This window comes from Centroberyx affinis, unplaced genomic scaffold (assembly GCF_046629955.1).
Source record: "Centroberyx affinis isolate AG114_WGS23_722 - 3 ecotype Tasmania unplaced genomic scaffold, CSIRO-AGI_Caff_v1 ptg002721l_1, whole genome shotgun sequence".
NCBI classification, from domain to species: domain Eukaryota; kingdom Metazoa; phylum Chordata; class Actinopteri; order Beryciformes; family Berycidae; genus Centroberyx; species Centroberyx affinis.
The window spans coordinates 50,514-72,113 of NW_027280890.1; the positions used below are offsets into that span (position 1 = coordinate 50,514).

At 43.2% G+C, this 21,600-nt stretch overlaps 1 protein-coding gene across 1 annotated transcript; it reads right to left on the reverse strand.

Annotated features, from left to right (window-relative positions):
• Positions 1-984: 984 nt before the first annotated feature.
• Positions 985-21,224, reverse strand: LOC139657604 (protein MTSS 1-like). The gene is made up of 7 exons (XM_071535495.1): positions 21,024-21,224; positions 19,426-19,523; positions 18,833-18,911; positions 13,487-13,630; positions 11,596-11,746; positions 6,750-6,776; positions 985-5,312 (listed from the first exon to the last, which is right to left on the reverse strand). The coding sequence occupies exons 1-7, from the start codon at positions 21,222-21,224 to the stop codon at positions 4,159-4,161; spliced, it is 1,854 nt and encodes a 617-aa protein (XP_071391596.1). The 3' UTR covers positions 985-4,158.
• Between the last annotated feature and the right edge of the window lie 376 nt (positions 21,225-21,600).

Here is a 21,600-nt window from a genome sequence, read left to right on the forward strand (position 1 = left end):
CTAAGGTTCGTCCTATTTACTGGAGCAGTGAACAACGTTTCCGTTGCATAAGAACCTCATGGGATGGTAATGATTGTTCCAGGTATTAGTCAAACCCTCAGGTGTTACCAGGGAAACTGAGTTATGGCTTGTGAAAAACTTTAGATTTTGATTACAAAACGCATGAAAATATAAATTAATGGTCTTAATTTTTTTTTCTTTGGCAGGTGACCATGGTATAAGCGGGATAACACCCTTCCATGGAGGTTCAGGCCTCCCCCCGTCGTCCATTAATTCCTGATAATGGACACCTCATCGGGCATTATCTCTTACATAATGCCTTGCTGCTGTTTATATCTGCAATGCTTCAGTAGTGGATTTTGACCCTGCAGAGCTGTTGGAAGAATATTTTTAGGATCACACTGTTGGTCGGTGGCTCTGATCGCGTCTCGTGGGCCGCAGGGAGTTCGCAAACAAAATGGACGATTCTCTTTGGGTCAGTCTTGACCAGAGTTGCAGACGCACAGAGTTTGGCCACGGCAGCCATGTTGGCTCCACAGTACGTCTCGGATGCGAATGCTGCGTTCAGGTCTTGTAACTGAACGAACTGACAGACAAAAGCCAAGACCAAGTTCACCTCACATCAGAGGAAGTGGAAGAACAGGATGAAGTCTCACCGCTAAAACCTGGAAGCGTTCACGTGTTTAACTCGTTAAGAAATGAGTTGAGGGCAACAAACTGATGTTCCAATATTGCACGAAATTTTCCATTTTTCTATTTTAGATTTTCTATTAGAATACTAAACTGGTAAGTGGTTCAAGTCAACACACACACACCCAGATGAAGGTAGGAGAGATGAAGAAGGAAAGGAGCGAGAGAAATGAAAAATGGTAAAAAGCCAAAATTTAAGCCAAAACCAACTAAATAAATATCAGATCCAGCTGCATAGTGAAGGTACAGTACCAACAAAAAAAAAAGACACCAAGCAATCGATCAATCATCAATTATTATTATTGATCCCAAAGTGAACGTTAAAGATGAAGAACAAACGTTTCTACATTCTGTTGGTTAATGTCGTCCTCCTCTTCCTCCTCTTCTTCCTCTCTGTCCGTCTCAAACTCCTTCGCTCGGTTCAGAGCAAACAGACATTAAACCAGTTTTAACTCCTCGCCTGGTCCCAGAGCATTGTGGGTATTCTCCTCCCAGCTGATCCCAGACCAGTCGATAATCAGTTTGTTGGGTTTTTTTCCTTTAATCTTTTGTACAAAAATATGACGACTGAGAACTGATGCCAGCGCTGGATCTGTTTACATCGTCTAATCAATAATCAACAAAAATACAATCGAGATATATATAGATATACATATATATAGATCTCTCCCAGGAATAGAAGCACTAATATATACACACAGGACTGCTGCGGGCTGATTGGGTCCAATCAATCAATCGATTAACATAAACTCTAAGACTGATATAAGCAAGGCATCTGTTCTCTCTCATTAACGATATAAACATTTGAATCAACTGAGCCGGTTTGGCTGAGAAACTCCAAACTGACTGAACAGGTTCACTACTAACAGGCAGCTAAGATGTTTAGAAGAGAACAGGACTGACCTGGAGACTACACTAACTCACCAGACAACTACATTACCCAGTATGCAACTGGTGGTGTCTGCTGGTTATTTACACCCTGCTCCAGCAGATCGCTCTCCGGGCAACAATCAGAGGCAACGTGTACCGGCAACATCGGCCCTACGAAGACAACAGGCAGCAACTGCAGCGGGGTAGGAGTTGGTACTGAAGTGGACTATAGGTCATTTAAATGGCTTTTATGGTTATAGTTTTTGTATATTGAAGTCTGAACCCCTGGCATGACCTTTGACCCTTTAGAGCTCCCATATTATTCAGGTTTCATGATTTTGTTTTCAAATCTCTGGCTCAGGATCAGAATAATGTTCTTCATGATGTTTTGAGAGGTGGACTAAATGAGTTAAACTGAACGAATGTGAAGACTTAAGTCGTCACAATACAGGCTCCTGATTGGCCGACAGCAGCGGCCCGTCTAATTCAAATGAGGTAAACCTGCTGAGTGGACGCTTTCAGCTCAAATGCTGCAAACTGGACTCTGATTGGACGGATTTCAGTCATTCTTTAGTGAGGGAGCTAAGATAGAAAATAGAACTTTAAATTTAGCCACACAAACAAAATCAATGTTCAAGTCTTCATTAAACATCTTTGATCATGTATGCACTGTATAAATAAAGGAATATTTAAATTCCTATAATATGGGAGCTTTAAAACACCAAAAGCAGTTCCTGCTGTTTGTCTCTGAAGGGCAGAACAGAAACAGTTTTCCAGTTGTTACGACAAACAAGCCGCCATGTTGGAGGAGTGACAACAAAACCAAAAGTCTGTGATGTTCCCACCTCTTCCTTCCTATTGGATAATCTCATAATGCGTCAAAATGTAATAAAAAGTTCTTCTAAACATGCAAAGAAACCAGTTAAAGGGACAATTAAAGAGATGTTCTGTCCTATAGCACAAACAGACCATAATATATCTGTACCAGAGATAATGTAAACATCTTCAGACTGATACTGACATAATGTAAAAACGTTAACACACATTCTAACATAATAACTACCAGCTAATATAATAATGTATTACATTATTGTGGAAATTTTTCAACAATATCAGGTTTTATTATATTTTGGAAAGTTATTACATTATCTGACAATTATTATGTTATTTGCTGCTGCTGACAAAAAAAAATGACTCTGTTCTGTGAGGCAGCAGGAGGATCAAATTATAAAATAAAACAGGAAATAAAGGAAAAAAAAACAGGGAGAAGGTGATGATGTCACAGCCTCTCCTCTTCCAACATGGCGGTGTGTAACCAGCCTTTAAACCTCGACAGGCCTCCGTTTCACCAGCAACTGTGACCAACAGTATTTTTTCTTTATAATTTTGTTCCTCATAGCCCGCTATGTTATCAATATTAATTTAGTCCCAGTTGCCGATCCCCATCTCCTGCAACATGAACATTGCCTCTAAAAGTTGCCCCATGCGTCCCTGTCTTCTTATTGTGATTCCTCATATTAACAAACTAATTATTTACACAGTACAAAAGAGACACGGGAGTATCTGACATCCTTACCCACTCCCGCTGGCCTTCACCAGGTGTCTCGGGTGGGGTGGGGGGGGTGGGGGGGCTTGACCGGTCGCTGGTTCAAATCCCTGAACCCCTGAACCGTCTGGGAAGCTCTGCGCTCCGACGTGCCGCTGAGCAAAACACTGAACCTCCCCAAGTGCTCCGAGGGTTTTAAATATTTACATCCCAGGGATCCAGCTGACGCCCAGAGCCACTTATGAGTGTGCAGGTTCGGGGGTTCAGTGTCTTGCTCAAGGACACTCTGACAGTTCAGGGATCGAACCCGAGACCCTCCGGTTACAGCATGATGTCACCGACCGCTCAGCTACACTGGACAAAGCACAGCCAATGAGGATCTTACTTCCACAAATCATGACTCAACCATGTGATGTTGTGGAGCAGTCGGACAAATGTTAACTCCGCCCTACTGGGATTCCAGACAGGAGGCAAATCAAACGCACCCGGTCCCGGCCCACAGTATTGGAGAGGACGTGAGATGCTCCTCGGTCCATGTCTAAGCTAACTAACAGGCCACATAATGATCAGCTGACCAGGAAGTGAATTCTAATCAAACAACCAATCAACAGTTGACACAGTGCTACGGGACATTCTAATTGGGTAAGACCGAGTCAAACAAAAAACTTTATCAACAGTCGAAATGAAACAAGAACCAAAAAAAGGCAAACAAAAAAAACAGTCGCTTCAGCAACAGGGAAGTAAAATACAATCTCAAAAAACCTTTAAAACAATCAGAGGAATCTAAACGGCCTAAAAGGAAGCAGAACTTTGGAAAATAAAATAAAATAAAACAAAACACACTTTGAGTTCCAACGATAGACCGGAGCGTCCGATGTGGATCAACGATCCGTCTACTGAACGACAAGTCTCTGTGTGTGTGTGTGTGTGTGTTTCACTTGCTGTGTGTGCAGGTATGCCTCTTCCTGGGCATGCTGTCCACCTGGCCTCTGTCAGCGCTTGTGATTAAACAGCAGGGAAGCAAAACGACCGACAACATCTGTCTGCCAGCCTCATTTGTGATTGGTTGGAGGCGGCAGCAAAGGGGCGGAGCGATCGTTGGTCACGGTCCTTCGGAGCTTTACTCCTCTGAGGAGGGTCGCCATGTTTCCTCCTCCTCCTCCTCCTCCTCCTCCTCCTCCCCCCTGGCTCAGCTCTGGGTCCTGGTCCTGGGCCGGCAGCGGGGCCTGGGGCTGGTAGTGAGCGCCGTGCCCCAGAGCGGAGGCCTCTGCCTGGGCAGCGGAGGCCGGCTGCTGCTGCTGTTGCTGGTATTGTTGTTGTTGTTGTTGTTGATGGTACTGACCTTGTTGCTGCTGATGTTGCAGCTGTTGCGGTTGCTGAGGCAATGACTGCTGCTGCTGGAGCAGTTGCTGTTGTTGATTTAGTTGCTCGTATTGTTGCTGTTGATAATATTGCTGCTGGGGCAACGACTGCTGCGGCCGGTAGTGCTGCGGCTGCTGTGTGTTGTGTTGCTGTTGGCTGAGTTGCTGAAATTGTTGCTGCTGTTGGTGATTTAGCTGTTGGTGCAGTTGCTGTTGTTGGTGTAGTTGCTGTTGTTGGTACTGTCTCTGTTGTTGCTGTTTGGCGGCGCCGCCCTCTGCCGACAGCGAGGGGACGGTGGGCACGGGCACCGGGATGGGCATCTGACCCGGGACCAGCTGGTAGTACGGGGACGAAGAGGAGGAGGAGGGGGGGGGCAAGGCGCTCAGGCTCTGTGTGGAGGTGCAGAGTTTGCTGTGACCTAAACCTCCGGCCAGCGGAGCTCCTCCTGCGGCAGGAGGCGTGAAAACGTTCTCGTTGCTCGCCGCGTTGCCTCCCAGGGCCTTCAGGGGCACCTGGGGGGTGCAGATGGGGATGGGGACCCCCCCGCTGATCGTCCCCCTCCGATACGCCGGCTTCGACGACGGCTTGCGCCTGATGGTCGCCGTGTGAGACTGCGACTGGCGAAGGGAGCCGCCCATCAGCTCGGGCTCGGCCAGCAGGCTGACGGTGGAGGCGGGCCGTTTGGACTGCAGCAGCTTCCTGTACTGGAAACTGAGGTCGGAGTTCCTCGGGATGGTCGACGACTTGTCGAAGTCTGATTGGCTGTTACCATGGAGATGGGAGAGGTGATGCAGGGAGATGGAGTCAGCATCGCCGCCGTGGAGAGAGATGGACTCATAGTCGACTGGAGAGAGAGAGAGAGAGAGAAAGAGAGAGAGAGAGAGAGAGAGACAGATAGAAAGAGAGAGAGAGAGAGAGATAGAAAGAAAGAGATACAGAGAGAGACGAAGACAGAGAGAGACAGAGAGAGAGATTAGTTTCTGCCCTGCATTCAGTTGCACATCTTCTCTGGGTTGAATACATGACATTTGGAAAGTGTTGTTTTCTCTGTATCTCACATACAGATGACAGGAGACAGAGGAAAAACTAATTACAGAGAGAGAGGGAGAGAGAGGAAATTAGAGTATGCGTCATTGTGGAAACTGTTACTGGCATCTCATGAAACTGGTCACCACAGTATTCCAGTTACTTAATAGTCACACACACAAATCCTGCATGTACTTTTTAATGTCCCGTATAATGAAGTTAAAAACAGACACACACGTCACTTAATGAGAATGACGCAAAGCTGCACAATCTGACAAAGGTCAAACACACACACGTGCACACACACACACACACACACACCGTTTTCCCATTTGCATGTTGAAGGTCACCTGATTATCTGAGCAGGAAGTGAATTACACAGAACAGAGAGCACACTGACAACATGAGGATTTGAAGAGTTCGTTTCCAAAACACTATTTTTCACTTTCCATGCATTTTAGGGAAGAGGAAAACACTCAGTACCTGAAGTTCATGGTTCAGTTTCTCTAACCTCCAGAGGATCTGGTCTGTGAAAGTGTTTCTCATTTAGACAACCAAGGACTGAGGTTCCCTGCTGTCATTTAAAAAGAACCATTATTTGGTCCAATGTTGTGTTTGTTGTGTCTATCATTTTGTAAGAGAAGGTGTCTCTTCTTTCAAATGGTGGAGATTTCATTTTGGAATGAAACTCTTCATGGCAGCACTGATGGGGAGCGGCCAACAGAAAATAAGAGTTTAGAAAAAGACATTTAATAAGTTGAAATAAGTAGAAAGTTGGCTGCACACCCTTCTGATACATAAGTAGTTAATAAAAACATTTATTAAGTTAGTTTCCTACCTTGTTACCTACAAACGTTGGCAATGTTTTGATAAACGTCCAAATGCTGCTAACCTGATCCAAATGACTGGTTTTGTAATGGAGCTTTGATTTTCTAATGTTTTTTTTACATATACTGAGAGAGAGACAGAGAGGAAGATTATGTACAATTGTATAGTTCATACTTTCAAGCCAAATATATACATACATATATATATATATAGCTCTATATGGTCTGAATGTATAACCTGTTGTTTGCTGGTTCATTTTATAAACTGCTTCTGCAATTTCTGATAAAACAGAATCACAATGATAAAATAACTGAACAGAAGGTCAGGCAGACAAGAAAGGCAGGCAGGCAGGAAGGCAAGCAGGTAGACAGGCAGACAGGTAGACAGGCAGATAGACAGGCAGGCAGACAGGTAGACAGAGACCTACCATAGAGGGGAGGCTCTCTCTTTACAGCTGGAAGAGAAGGAAGGAGGTTTAACCAGGAAGAATACAACACTACTGAAACTACATGATTCACCAGTAAACCCAGTAAAACAGAGGAAAACTATTTCACTAACGGTAAACAACTGAAATGACAGATCAAGACAGACAGGAGACAGGATCACAGAAGCACAGAAAAACTAATCTACTAGAGAAATAAAGATAATCCCATGAAAACTAGTCTGTTACAAGTGAAGGAGGGTGGTGGGGAGGATCTGACCAGGTGAAAATGAGTGAAATTAGATGCACAATAACCTAAAAACCAAAAAACCTAGGGATTACCATCACTGCAATATTCTGAGGAAATAAAATTTCTTAAAGTTTGATAATTTTTTATTGTATTAAGATGCATGTCTGATGTATAAAATTGTCAATGATCTAGAGCTGCAACGATTAATCGATTAATCACCAACTATTTTGATAATCGATTAATCGGTTTGAGTCATTTTTTAAGAAAAATAAGTCAAAATTCTCTGATTCCAGCTTCTTAAATGTGAATATTTTCTGGTTTCTTTCCTCCTCTATGACAGTAAACTGAATATCTTTGGGATGTGGACAACAAGACATTTGAGGACGTCATCTTGGGCTTTGGGAAACACTGATCCACATTTTTCACAACTAATCGATTAATCGAGAAAATAATCGACAGATTAATCGACAATGAAAATAATCGCTAGTTGCAGCCCTACAATGATCTTACACCTCCTCCCTTAAAAGGATGTCTGACTGCCCCCAACAGCAATGCTAGGGGGACTAGAGCCTCAGTGAGGAGTGACTGGGTACCACAGATCAGAAAGTCAGGCTTTGGTCAATCAGCTTTTTCTGTTAAAGTAGCTGGAAAATGGAACTCCATACCTTCCAATATCAGCCAGTCTGAAAGCTTTGCAGCTTTTAAATCAAACCTAAAGATCTGGCTTAAGTCAACTCAATCATTTCACCACTAATGATTGCCTTGTATTGATAATTTTTATTCTGTGTTTTGTTATTGTATAGCATGTCCTGTGATTGTGTGTGTTGTTTGCATTTCCTGCCCAGGGACAACAGATGCAAATTAGCTGGAAGCTAACTCTGGTGCAGTTTCTTTTAAATTGCGCATTGCTCCCGTAAAATAAACAATAAAATAAAATAAAATAAATAAAAGCAAACTGAGATGTTTAGTCAGACAGACAGACAGACAACCAGCCAGGGTTACATCTGTGTGTGTGTGTGTGTGGTTATATTAACTAATCATCCAACGAATCTCTCAGAAAAAAATGGTAGAAAAGGTGAAGATGTATTGAAATGTAGCTTCTATGAAGCGTCTCTGCCGGGAATTGAACTCGGTCTCCGGCTTCAGAGTCTGCAGTCTAATACAGTGGAGAACAGAGCAACTGATCGACAATTCCATCCACAGAGCCCCTGCTGTCGCTGGGCGGAAAATGGGCAATTGAGAAAGATGGAAAGGTTAAACTACTTTGGAGATAGATACCCTCAGAAATCAGAGAGATGGCAACAATCTAAAATTATATTTCACAAATACTTTTGAAAAACAAGAAGGCTCAGCTAGACGCTCTTAATCAGAAAACTACAGCTTGTAGAACCGAAAGTGCAGCTGAGAAATCTTCTCGGTCTCAGGCTGTATCCAAGTTAATTTCCCTGTTATGATGAGGATGATGAAGATGTGTTTTCCCGCCAAACACGAGCGTTCACCAGCAGCAGTTGAGCCTGGGAGAAATTTCCCACCGACAGCAGAACCCACCGAGGCACCCATCCCCCCCCCCCCCACCCCACCTACTGAGGAGGTTCAGGGCTTTTATCAGTCTGCTATACTGGTGCTCAGGTGTGTGCAGGAGCTCGAGCGTCGAGGAGGCCCGCTGGATTTTAACATCCATCAGAGACACACGAGAAAACATCGCAGGTTTCCTAACAGACATCAAGAGAGAAGTTGCTGCTTAGACCCAGCGGCTGGAGATTTAGAAACCATTTATTGGGAGGAAACACGATTTGATGAGAGGAAAGCAGAGGCCGACTTCCATCATGACTGAACCCAGGAGCTCCACAGGACAAATTGACTGTCTGTCCAGGAGAAAAATGAGACTGAAGCATGGTCAGGCTGAGAGATTAGAGATCTCCCACTGTGATGCACTGGGACGTGACTTTGAGCCATACCATGAAATATTATGGTATGTTTTCACAATCTGTGTGTGTTTAACTGCGTTTAATCAAACAATGAAGTAATGAGTTTGGCTATTACTGATTAGTTTAAAGGGAAATCCCCCCTCAGACCCTCTTCCACTGTTAGATCTCATCAATCCTCCAGGAGTTACTTAGTGTTGTAATTTACTTTTTGTTGAACCCACTTCCCCTCAAGCTGCCTCGTCTACTTCTACTGCAGTTGGTGATTTCCTAGATTTCCCAGAATGCCTTTCAACAACCTCCAGAGAACAGACCTGAATTCGTTTCATTCAGCTGTGGGTTATATCTGTAGGTGGAGAGCGATGGTAATAGTGATAAAAAGTGAGTTTTTCCAGTCGACAAAAAGCCCCTCACTCAAACCCCGTCATATCTCTCTGCTGCAGTGCATTCTGGTCTCTCTCCTGCTCCTGTGGGTGGAGAAACTGGTCTCTCTCCTCTTCTACGATGGATCTCTCCCTGTATGATTGTTGAACGTCTCTCGGTGCAAAATGGCGGCTCTAGAAAGAAGCCCTCGCTCTTTGATTCTGAGGGACTGACACCAAAACCTGACGTTTACCGCTGAGGTTTTACATCCTGAAACATTTTCTCATATCAAACTCCACTGGAGCTGCTGGAGACATCTGGAGGTGACGTCACCTCGTCTACGATTGGCCGGTTATCCACCAGGAAGAGAAACACAACAAGCTACTGGAGCCAGGGATACAAAGTGCATCACCAATAGTTGTTTTTTAACAGAGTTACAGTGTTTTAAAATGTATTTTTTTCCTTCTAGTTTGAGTTTTATCACCAATAGTTTGGATTGATCTATATCAGTGGTTCCCAAACTTTTTCTGTCAGCCCCCCCCCTCCAAATGTGCTGTAGCCTACCGTCTTAGTTGTGAATGAATTGCACTATAATATATAAACTCTCAGTTGTTCATTTTGTTTTACTGAAAATAACAAATAAAATCAACTTCCAAAAAGTTTTGATAGTAGCCTATACATGAAAGATGCTCTGTTCTCCAGGAAGTAAAAGTAATGGGAGTTCATTTCATGAGGACTTTGAATTGATTGCTTTCAGTCAATGTTTTCTGACATATTTCTTGTAAACATTCTTGAATATATTTTCACATTTAAAGTAAAATTAACGTTACATTTTTAAACAACTTAGATTTCCCCACTTTTAACAGCAGGTTCTCTCAAACTGAATTAGTGTGCAGGAAAAAAACAAATCCTAGATAACAAACAATGACTGATGTGGGCTTACTGTCTCGTCATACTTCCTTACTTTACCTTTTTATCTGTAGTTTTGGTCGCGTTGTCGGCTGCGTTCACATTGCAGAGCGGTTTCCACCTGAAATCCGCGCTCAGTTTGTTGCCAGGCAACCAAAGAAGCGCTGGACTGTAGTGACTTACTCCGTGCGGATCTTATCCACTCAAGTTGCACTATTTTCAACTCTTTGCGCGACCATCCACGGAGGAAAAATCCACGATCCGCCACGGAGTCGGCGGTGAGCGTGGAATCCGCTCCTTTCCACAAGAAATAATGCTCCGCAATGTGGGGGGGTATTATGTTGTACCCCCCTGTAGTTCCTCTGTTCCGCCCCCCAGTTTGGGAACCTCTGATCTATATAATGATTTGACCTGTTATATACTCAGAAATCAGGAGCTAGGAGCTGGGTGGTGGCTGTTGGTGTTTTTAAATTCTCTTCATTGATTGTTGGTGATTTCTGTCCTCCACCAGCAGAGAAAGGGTGGAGGGTGTTTGGCAGCCAGGTGGAGTCGTACTCTCACCTTCCCTCTGAGGCTGCTTACCGGTCGGGTCGGCTCAACCCGATTTAAATGTCAGTAGTTGATGCTGACTGACAGCAGATTTTGGCTCATTAGCTGGTCAAACTGAACTTTTCCATGATGTACAGTTGTGAAGGGAGATCAGAATAATGATCAAGGTTTATCTTCAACGGTAAATAGACATAAATAGAGAGATAAATAGAGATAGATGATGGCAGACTCAAATGTTCGCTCTCCTTATCTCTCTGAACGCATTCATGAAGTAAACTGAACATCGGACTGAACTCTTTAGCTGGAAGTTGTTTTACTCACAACAAATCCCAATGGAAGACCAAAGTGTACTGATACTGTACCACAGTGTGTGTGTGTGTGTGTGTGTGTGTATGGTGTCTTCGGAGCAGGATGGGGTGGTGTGTGTGTGTGTGTGTACTCACTGTGTGTGTGTATGGTGTCTTCAGAGCAGGACAGGGTGGTGTGTGTGTGTGTGTGTGTGTGTGTACTCACTGTGTGTGTGTATGGTGTCTTCAGAGCAGGACGGGGTGGTGTGTGTGTGTGTGTGTGTATGGTGTCTTCAGAGCAGGACAGGGTGGTGTGTGTGTGTGTGTACTCACTGTGTGTGTGTATGGTGTCTTCGGAGCAGGACGGGGTGGTGTGTGTGTGTGTGTGTATGGTGTCTTCAGAGCAGGACAGGGTGGTGTGTGTGTGTGTGTGTGTGTGTGTACTCACTGTGTGTGTGTATGGTGTCTTCGGAGCAGGACGGGGTGGTGTGTGTGTGTGTGTGTGTGTATGGTGTCTTCAGAGCAGGACAGGGTGGTGTGTGTGTGTGTGTGTGTGTGTGTGTACTCACTGTGTGTGTGTATGGTGTCTTCGGAGCAGGACGGGGTGGTGGTCTGGGTGCTGTAGCCGCTGGAACAGTGCAGCGAGTCCCTGCTGCTCCTCGGGGCGTCCGAATTCAACGCACCCAACGTCAACGCCAGCTGATCCCTGGCCGAGCAAGACTGGAGAGAGAGAGAGAGAGAGAGAGAGAGAGAGAGAGAGAGAGAGAGAGAGAGAGAGAGAGAGAGAGAGGGAGATGTTATTATGATGAGGAATTGTAATTATGATAATAATAAACTTTAGTTTTTAGTTTTCCAAAACAAATGACAACGCTCCTTATACAAAAAAATAAAGTGTGAAGAGTGGACTTATGTAGAAAGAGGAGAAGAGAGGAGAAAAAAGAGGAGAAAAGAAGAGGAGGTTGAGGAGGAGAGCATAGAAGAGGAGAGAAAGAGGAAAGAAGAGAAAATAGCAGAGAAAGGGGGACAAAAGAGGAGAGGAGAAAAGAAAGGAGAGCAGTAGTGAGGAGATGGAAGAGAAGGAAAGAGAGGAGACAGGAGTAAAGGAGAGGAGAGAAGATGAAAGGCAAGGAGAAGAGAACAGAGGGAACTCAAGGGCAACAGAGAAGACTGGAAAAAGGAGGAGATGAGAAAAGGCAAGGAGAGGAGAAATGTGAGGAAAGGAGGAGAAAGGAGAGGGAAAGCAAGGAGAGGAGAGGAGAGGCAAGAAAAGGAAAGGAAAAGAAAAAAAGACTGGTTCAAGTTTTGTCCTCCTCTCCTGGCCCCTGCTGCCATCTAGTGGCCAATGTGGATTTCTACTTCTGTCTTAATGCATTAATTGGTTGGACATGGGGGGGGAACTGGGGGTCAAATTGATCTTCATTATAATGCACAGAAAAGATCAAGCAAAAATCCCCAGAAATTTATTTGTAAGCCCAAAATGTATTTTTTTTTACATTTTGTGACCCTCGATGACCGTGACTGGTGCAGTCGTCCGACAACAGAAAGACAGATCTGTCATGACAACACCTGGACTGTGTTACACATTATGCTGAAACACTAAATCAGTGATCACAGACAGGGCTATGGGCGATAGAAAGTTGGCTTTTTAACATTGATGGCAATGGTGAGAACCGATCTACAGTATACCCTGTGGAAGTACGGCAGCCATGTTGGTGAAAAAGGTCGATAACACCAACACACTCACAGCAGAGGTGGTAGAAGTACACAAATTCCCTACTCAAGTAAAAGTGCAAATACTCATTTAAAAATATACTCTGGTAGAAGTTGAAGTACCATTTCAAATCCTTTACTCAAGTCAAAGTATAAAAGTACGTGGACTTAAATTTACTTAAAAGTCGTTCTCTAAAAAAAGTCATTTCTAATGTTCTAAACTGGTTTCTGTTGAGCGTTCCTCTGAATCCCAGATGAGAAAGAGTCTGCAGCTCAGATCAGGAACCTGAACCCTAGCAGCTGAATTCACTAACGTTAATTCTCTCTCTCTTGTTGCTTCTCTTATTTGTGTTGCTTCTCTCTCTCTCTCTCTCTTTCCCTAATTTTTGGTGTTGCTTTGCTGAACAAGCAGCCAATCACATCTGGCTCTTGATCAGCTGCTTCCAGGATGGAAGCTGTCTGATGCTGAAAATATTTTTTTTTTTTAGAAAATCAGTTGATGATTTCCCGAGAGTAACGAGTCTGTTTTGAAAGTGTAGTGAGTAGAAAGTACAGATTTTTCTTTTGAAATGTAGTGAGTAAAAGTAAAAAGTCTTCAGTGAAAGAAAAACTTGAGTAAAGTACAGATACTTGAAAATCTTACTTAAGTACAGTAATGAAGTATTTTTCTTTTGTTACATCCCACCTCTGTGTGTGTGTGTGTGTGTGTGTGTGTGTGTGTGTGTGTGTGTGTGTGTGTGTGTGTGTTACCTTCCCCGATGCAGACATGGCGCGGGCCCTCTCTCCATGGTGTGTGTAGGCGTTGTGTGGGGGGGCCAGCGAGCCGTTCTCCGCCCCCCCGCTCCCGCCGGGGCCGGACCACGGAGCCAGCTGATTGGTGGAGCCGACCGGGTCCTACCGTGATCAGAAATCAATCGATCAGTATGTAAAAACTACAGCAACACCACTACTGAAATATTAACCAAAGCACACTCCAGTCCAGTATAATCCAGCAGTAGCCACTATAGAAGTCCCTCACCACACATCTGTCATCATCAGCAATACTAATAAGAAAGTTTATTTGAGCAGCACTTTTCACATCAGTTACAAAGTGTTTCACAGGCAAACAAAATATATGAAATAAAAGCCAATAACTAGCACTGCATCAGCCACAACAGACAAGATATGCATGTTCTCTGCTGTAGGAAGGCAGAACACAGATCTCATGTTTCAGCAGGTCACAGATTTCTCTCTGTGCTTTCTGTCGGCTGAAGAGACAAATTATGTTCAGCAGCATGCAGTGCATGCTGGGACTTCTATAGAGTCTACTTCTGTATGGACAACACAACGCTGAGGGGAATAAATCCTTACAGGGCTTGACATTTGTCAGTTTGTGGAAATAGTTTCTGCATTTGTCATTGAGGGAAACAGGCTTGTTAGCACAGTTAGCCCTGCTCACTGAAACCAAGTGGCCCAGCTAGCCGTAAGCTATCAGCTCTCTGTGCCACTTGGACTAAATGAGAAATGCTGAACAAAGTTAAAGCAGCCATTTAAGAGAAACTGCAGGACAAATGTAGAAACCGTTTTCCTCAAGGTGACGACTGTCTGTCATTGAAGAGTTTGATTCCAATGATGATTGACAGCACAGCATTAAGCATTAATTATTTTTTTTAAAGGACAGTAGAGAACTGAGGTCCTTGGTTGACTAAATGAGACACTTGGACAGACTGGATCCAACAAATTTTAAAGAAACTGAATGATGAACTTCAGGTATGATTTTTGTTTTCGCCAAAATAGCAAATACAGTATATAGCTTTATAGCAGTTTGGAAATTAACTCTTCAATTCAAAATATCAAGGTATCCCAAGGAAAGGATGCTCCAGGTTTTTTAAACAACCAGAGACACACACACACACACACACACACACACACCAACGGTTTATTTCCAACAGCAGTTACAGAAACCCATCTGTCATCACAGGACTACTGACGGACATTTCCACTGACAGCAATAAGAACACCACATTTCCAGTCTAAAGGGGCGTCACACCACATGTCCAAACAGAAAGGGCGTGTTGATAACAGGACGGAGACGTGTGACGACGGGGGGGGGGGGGGGGCGCATGAGAAAGGTCGATATACAGCGGGGAAGTACAATGTATTGAATTCCTTAATGTATTTAAGAACGCACAGTGTTCTGTAGTGATGGGACGATATATCGAAATGTGTCAGTCTGTTGTGTCGGGAACATGAATGGTGATATCAGCTCCATGTCATTCTGCTGTCAGGAACATGAATGGTGATATCAGCTCCATGTTATTCTGCTGTAGTAATCACTAATGAGACTCTTGACCATCACAGTTTCATAAGCTCTCCATCCAAATTATATTATTTATCACTTGTCACTTTATAATGACATTTTTTAATTGTTGTTTACATTTTAGCAGCCAATGGCATCGCTAGAAAGATCTGAGTCTCAGAAATAAACAGAATTCTGCACAGTCAGAATGCACCTCAGATCACATCTGAGGTGCATCACAAACCAGGATGTTGGCACCAACTAGGGATTAACTGGCACTGCCAAATCCAGTTTTTTTTTTTTAATATATACTGCTTTTTGAACGCCTCCTTTAGGTGAATAAAAGTGACAATATTTTAAAATGATGAGCTTCGAGGGGTGATTTTGTTTTTCATTTTATTTTATTGTCTATTTATCCAGGGAAAGTTGACTGAAAGTTGGCTCTGCTTCACATTAATAGTCCCACACACAGTCCCACTGGGAGCTGCCCAGTACAACCACAGTCTTCTATTCAAGGACGCTTGGGACGGTAGTTGTTGATGGAGGGGAGAGCGGTTCAGTCATTCACTTCTCCCATCCAGCTGGTCTCCCTGCTGGTCTGGGATTTAAACCAGTGAACTTCCAGTCACAAGCCCGCTTGGCTAAACTCTTCTGCATCGATACTGGCTACAACAGAGGCGCTCAGTGGCTTCAAGTAACAATAATCAACGTTAATGATCCTTTAGAGGAGTCTAAAAGAGGTAGGTGTCATCTGGAATTCAATTTAGTGTAATGGGGACTTTGTCTGTGTAACTAATTAGTTATGTTTCTGTCAATTACCTAAATGCAGCGATGGAGATCAGGTTAAAAGATTAGAAAAGACAAAACAAAAGGACTTTGAAGCGTTAACTATTACCAACAATTACCAAAATATCTATTATACCCTCAAACAAATACATAGAGACAGAGACAGACTGCACATATAGACAGATACTGATAAAAACACTACAGATGACACTAATGACTCGACGAGATATACACTGTACACACAAACACATTCAGGCAAAACACTGACACAAAACCAAATTGTACTTCAGCTCTATGCCAGGCATGTACACACACACACACACACACACACACACACACACACTTACAGGAAAGGACAACTAGCACTACACACTGGAGACTGTTAACGAAGGGGGAGATTGCACTAATAAGTAGGACAGAGATGCGAGAGGAACAAGAAAGGACTGAAGGGACGAGGACGCTGTGTACGAACACAACATGGAGGAGAGGTGGAGGACGGAGCTGGAGACACATGAAGCGTCAGACTGAGTGGATCCATCAGGAGGGAGTCATGTGGCTTTGCATCTGGAGAGACGTGAAATCAGCTGAGCTGCAGAAATACTCTGAGTAGCCCCGATGCAATTCAATAAAATGTCACATTTTATTACCGGTTCACTCGTGACTCTTTTCTTGCACCAGAACGCACCGTGGGAAGTGGCAGCAAGCAGTGTGAACCAAGTGACGTTTTACTGAAGTAAGTGCTGCTTGGTGGATCATGTGGATGCAGAATTTACCACTAGAGCCTAACGATTCAGAAGAAGGTCTTCAGTCCCGCTCTACCGGATATGTTCGTTTGCCGGGAAGCATGGGAACATTAAACTGACTGATCTCACAGTGGAGTTTAGTGTGAGGTTTTCTTTCATAAAAAAGATGAAAGAACAGCACTTACTGGACCTAATCCTGAAAATACTTCAACTTTGTTCAATTACAACAAAGAGGCACCCTGCTGTTAGCTTGCTAGCATAGTTACCAAAGCATCTAACAGAGCTGTTTGCTGTTTGTTATCTGAACTGGCCTTTGTTGCTAATGTTTGGTTAGCCTTTAGTTAGCCTTTCAGTTCAACATCAGTGAGCCATTAACAGATTCATTAGCCATAGCCACTTTTCCCATGTAGCTCCAAAATACACAAAACGTATTCCATGTCTAAAAAACTGTTAATAGTTTAACTGTTATATCAAATTACTTTGTATGAACAAATATAGCAAAGATAGTTTAGCAATCACAATGAAGAGCAAGATCCCTCTGCATTGTGATTGTTGACTAGTTTGTGTTCAGAGTATTTCTGAAGTAATTTAATGGCAGACTGGTGATACACAAAACGTACTTCAACGTATGAGATGGAATCAGACAAGTACAAGGTGGAATCAGAGATATATGGGGTCAAATCAATCAGTGAAATATGGGATGTAATCAGATTCCTGAATCAGAGATTTACTGGATGAAATCAGAGATATATCGGATGAAATCAGTGATATATGGGTTGAAATCAGACATGTACGAGGTAAAATCAGAGAAATATGGGATGAAATCAGAGATATGGGATTAAATGAGAGATATTTGAGGTGAAAACTTGGGATGAATTTATATATAGAATGGAATCAGATATATGTGGCGGGATCAGATATATATGGGCTGAAACTGGAGAAATATGGGATGGAATCAGATATATAGGTGAAATCAGAGAATATAGGATGAATCAAAAGAAATATGGGGTTAAATGAGATATATTTGTGGATATGTGAGGTTTAATCAGGAATATGGGGTGGATTCTGAGAAATATGGGACAGAATCAGGGCTATATGGGGTTAAATCAGAGATATTTTTGGTGAAACTGGAATAATATGGATGAAATCAGAGATATATGGGATGGAATCAGAGATAAATGGCATAAAATCAGAGTTAAACCATTGGAAGACACGGGGTAGAGAACGGTAAAATACAGGAGGATAATCGGGGAAACGTAGGAGTTGTAGTGTTTCTCACGGTGCTCATATCTCTGCGGCTAACGCGGCGGGTCGGCGCGGGGTGGTGGGCGTGGCCGGCAGCGTAACCGTAGCGACCACGGCTGCCGTGACGCCCGAGGCGAGAGGGGGAGTTCCCTTCGCTGAGGGACCGCCCGGTTTCGTCACAGCCAATCAGCAGATAGGGGGAGGAGCAGCGCTACACACAGGAGAGGGTTAGAGCGGTGTGTGTGTGTGTGTGTGTGTGTGTGTGTGTGTGTGTGTGTGTGTGTGTTGTATTTTTATCCTTGTCAGAGTGAAAGGCTTTTACTTTGTAGGTCCTGGAATGCTCTTAGTTTGGTATGTACACACAGTAAATGTATTGTGCAGTGTGTTTCAAAGTATGTATACAATTTTTTACATTGAAAAATAATAATAATACTAAATAAAAACACAGCTGTATAATTTTATTAATTTTTCACTTATTTAGTTAAATTAACCTACCTGGAAACAGGAAAAAAAAAATATGTTCTTTATAAATGTCATTAAAATTACTTTCTCATGTTTCATTTAATTTTATTCCACAAACAACAAGTCTTTATTTTTGTATTTGTCTTTTTGTTAAGTGCATTGCAAACCTATTGTACAAAATGCACATAAATACAGTTTGATTGATTGACTGATATTGAACACAGTATTAGTATCAGTATATTAAATGTGTATACCTACTTTTGAAACACCTGTCATACTGTATGTCACTTTTTGAAAGAAGTAATGAATGACTGCTCACATCACAGTAAAGCACATAATGGATAATCATAAAGGTTATGGGCTGTTTGATGTTAAAAAAAACAGTTCTGTTTTGGAAGATAGAATCATTTGTGCTTTTGAAATATTCACTTATGGATTGTATGAAGCAAAACATTTCCAAAATGTATGTAAAGCATTTTGGAATGAAACCTTTGAAGTTGATATGGACCTGACAGGTTTGACAAAGTCCACTGCATATGTAATGTCTGTGTGTGTGTGTGTGTGTGTGTGTGTGTGTGTTACCTGGATGTGTATTCCGTCCACAGCACAGCTGATGGAGTCCAGGGAGGGAACGTGTCTCACTGATCCAGACTGGTAGTTACTATCAAAACACAGAGAGACAGACACATTAAGAATTAAGAACAATTAATAGGAATGACTGAACAGTGTTTCACAAGACTAGAATGTATAACCTCCTCCTCTCCTCTCCTTTCCTCTCCTCCTTTTGTCTCCTCTCCCCTCTCCTTCTCCTTGTCTCCTCTCCTCTCTCCTCTCCTTGTCTCCTCTCCTCTCTCCTCTCCAAATCTCCTCTCCTCTCCTCTCTCCTCTCCTTGTCTCCTCTCCTCTCCCCTCTCCAAATCTCCTCTCTTCTCCTCTCTCCTTGTCTCCTCTCCTCTCCTCTCCTCTCCTCTCCCCTCTCCAAATCTCCTCTCTTCTCCTCTCTCGTCTCCTCTCCTCTCCTTGTCTCCTATCCTCGCCGTGTCTCCTCTCCTCCCCTTGTCTCCTCCCCCAGGACATTAAGGCTCTGTTAACACTGCAGCTGATTCTGACTTTTTCCTCCCATGTGACCCAGATCTGATGTTTTCTAATGAGTGATCAGTGTGTCAGTGTCTTACCTGCTGATGCTACTCTTCCTGGACAGTGTGTTACTAGGAGAGGCTGGAGGCGTCTGGTAGGTGTAGCTGAAATCAGAACCCTTCAGGTCCAGAATCACCTGAAACAAACATACACATGCAGGTAAATTAAAGCCAGAAACAGCAAATGTGCTCCAGTGATTTTGTGAGTGTGTGTAGCAGCGCTGCTTGGATGTCATTTCAGTTTTGCGTCTCAAGGAGAACCCCGTGTCCCGGTTCAGCCCCTGAACACTTGGACTAGACACTAACCCTCGGATCAGGTTGGAGGGCGTCCCATTACCAAGTGTTGCAAATCACAGTCAATAAATCTGAACTAATTTCTCTCTGAAATTAATTCTTTATTGGTTTTAAATACAAAGTTATCCAAAAGTAGTTGGAGAAAACAATTATAGTAGGTTACAGATTACAATGCTAACACACAAAATCAGTAATTTACATTTTACACTTTTGGCCTTTAGCTGATTTTCTTAAGCAGAGTAACTTACAATGAATGCAACAGTACAGAAAGCTTCAATTCCTTGATCACCAACATTACATAACGTCTGAATTCAAAATGAGATCTCCACCTTTTAAATAAAGTGACACTCTGACAAAATGATTGACAGTGCAGAATCAAAATGATATTACTTTTTAAAGGACACTAGATAACTGGTCCTTGGTTGACAAAATGAAAACACTTTTACATACAGGATCGTCTGTATGCTAGAGATGTTGAATGACAAACTATGAGGTTCTGATTTATTTTCCCAAATGGATATAAAGCGTTTTGTAAATCAACTGTTCAGCTGTTTAAAGGAGTTTAAATGATTTAACTACAAACAACTACAAAGAGAAGACTAGTTACAGTGGAGAGAAACTCTAAGAACAAGGAATAAAGAAATACAAAATACATTTAACACTAAAGATGAAGAACAAAATAAGTCAAAATCATATCGAAAAACTATGGTCTAAATATAGAGAAAGAGTCTTCTCAGTCTAAACTAGGAAGTGATGCTGCAGCAGGGCAGAGCGTCCCATCCCCACTAACTGAGACGCTGTAGATTCTCCTTGTTTGTCCAAAATGTTGTTTGTCCACATCATGTGTGGAAGCAACAAATCCTCTCTTGTCTCTTTGGTATCCTTTGGTATAAAGCATCACAGACTGCTTAACTGACATCACCGCACAGGATTTCTGGGTATTAAAGTTTTCAAACAGTTCAAACCACTTGCTGCCGTCATTCTCTTCTTGATCTCTTACTGTGCAATTTCACTATTACAGCGACCTTCACTGGTAAAATCTTCAGTTTATTCCCAGTCAAAATGAATGGAAACAGCCTGTCAGTGAAAGTGTGTGTGAAGGTGTGTATGTGTGTGTTAGTATCAGGATCAGAGAATGACAGCTTTCCTCTGTTCCAGTCCAGATGCAGTCTGATCCTCTGGAGCTTCTTCTTCACTGGGAGAACAGTGTCTGGATCTGATGGGGAGCGTGCTGTGTATTCACCATTACAGAACTTTATTCTCCATAAGCCAGACTGTATGATTCCCTTCCTCTGGACAGACTCTGCTGCCACACCCAGTAACCAGACTGTATCATCTCCAACCTCAACATCCCAGATGTGAGTTCCTGAGTTAAAGCCCTCAGAGCCCAGAACAGAGCGGTAGCGGTCAAACCTCTCTGGATTGTCAGGAAGTTGCTGAATTTCTCCATGTCTCACACTGGTCAGATCTTCAGACAGGATGAGTTCTGGACTGGCAGTGTTTGGGTCCAGAATCACAGGAGTGTAGGAGACCATCTCCTTCATCTTGTCCCAGACTGTGAAGCTCAGGTTGCCCAGGTGTTTGGCCTCGTCTATCAGAGCTCCTGAGACCAGCTGTGGATCCTCCAGCAGGGGGCGCTGGACTCTTTCCACTGTAGCCTTGTAGTTCTGCAGGAACGAGACGTCTTCAGCTCTCAGCTCCTTCTCTATGGCTCTGACTGTGTCTGAAAGAGCTGCTATCTCTCTCCTCAGACCCTCAATCTTCTCCTTCATCATCTGACTCTTCTGCTCCTCTTCCTCCCTCAGTGCAGCGATCCTGGCCTCCTCTTCCTCTTGTAGAAACTGGTGAAGTTTCTTAAACTCCTCCTTAATCTGCCTCTCTGTGCGTCGGGCCTGGACCTTAATGTGTTCTGCTGTTTGA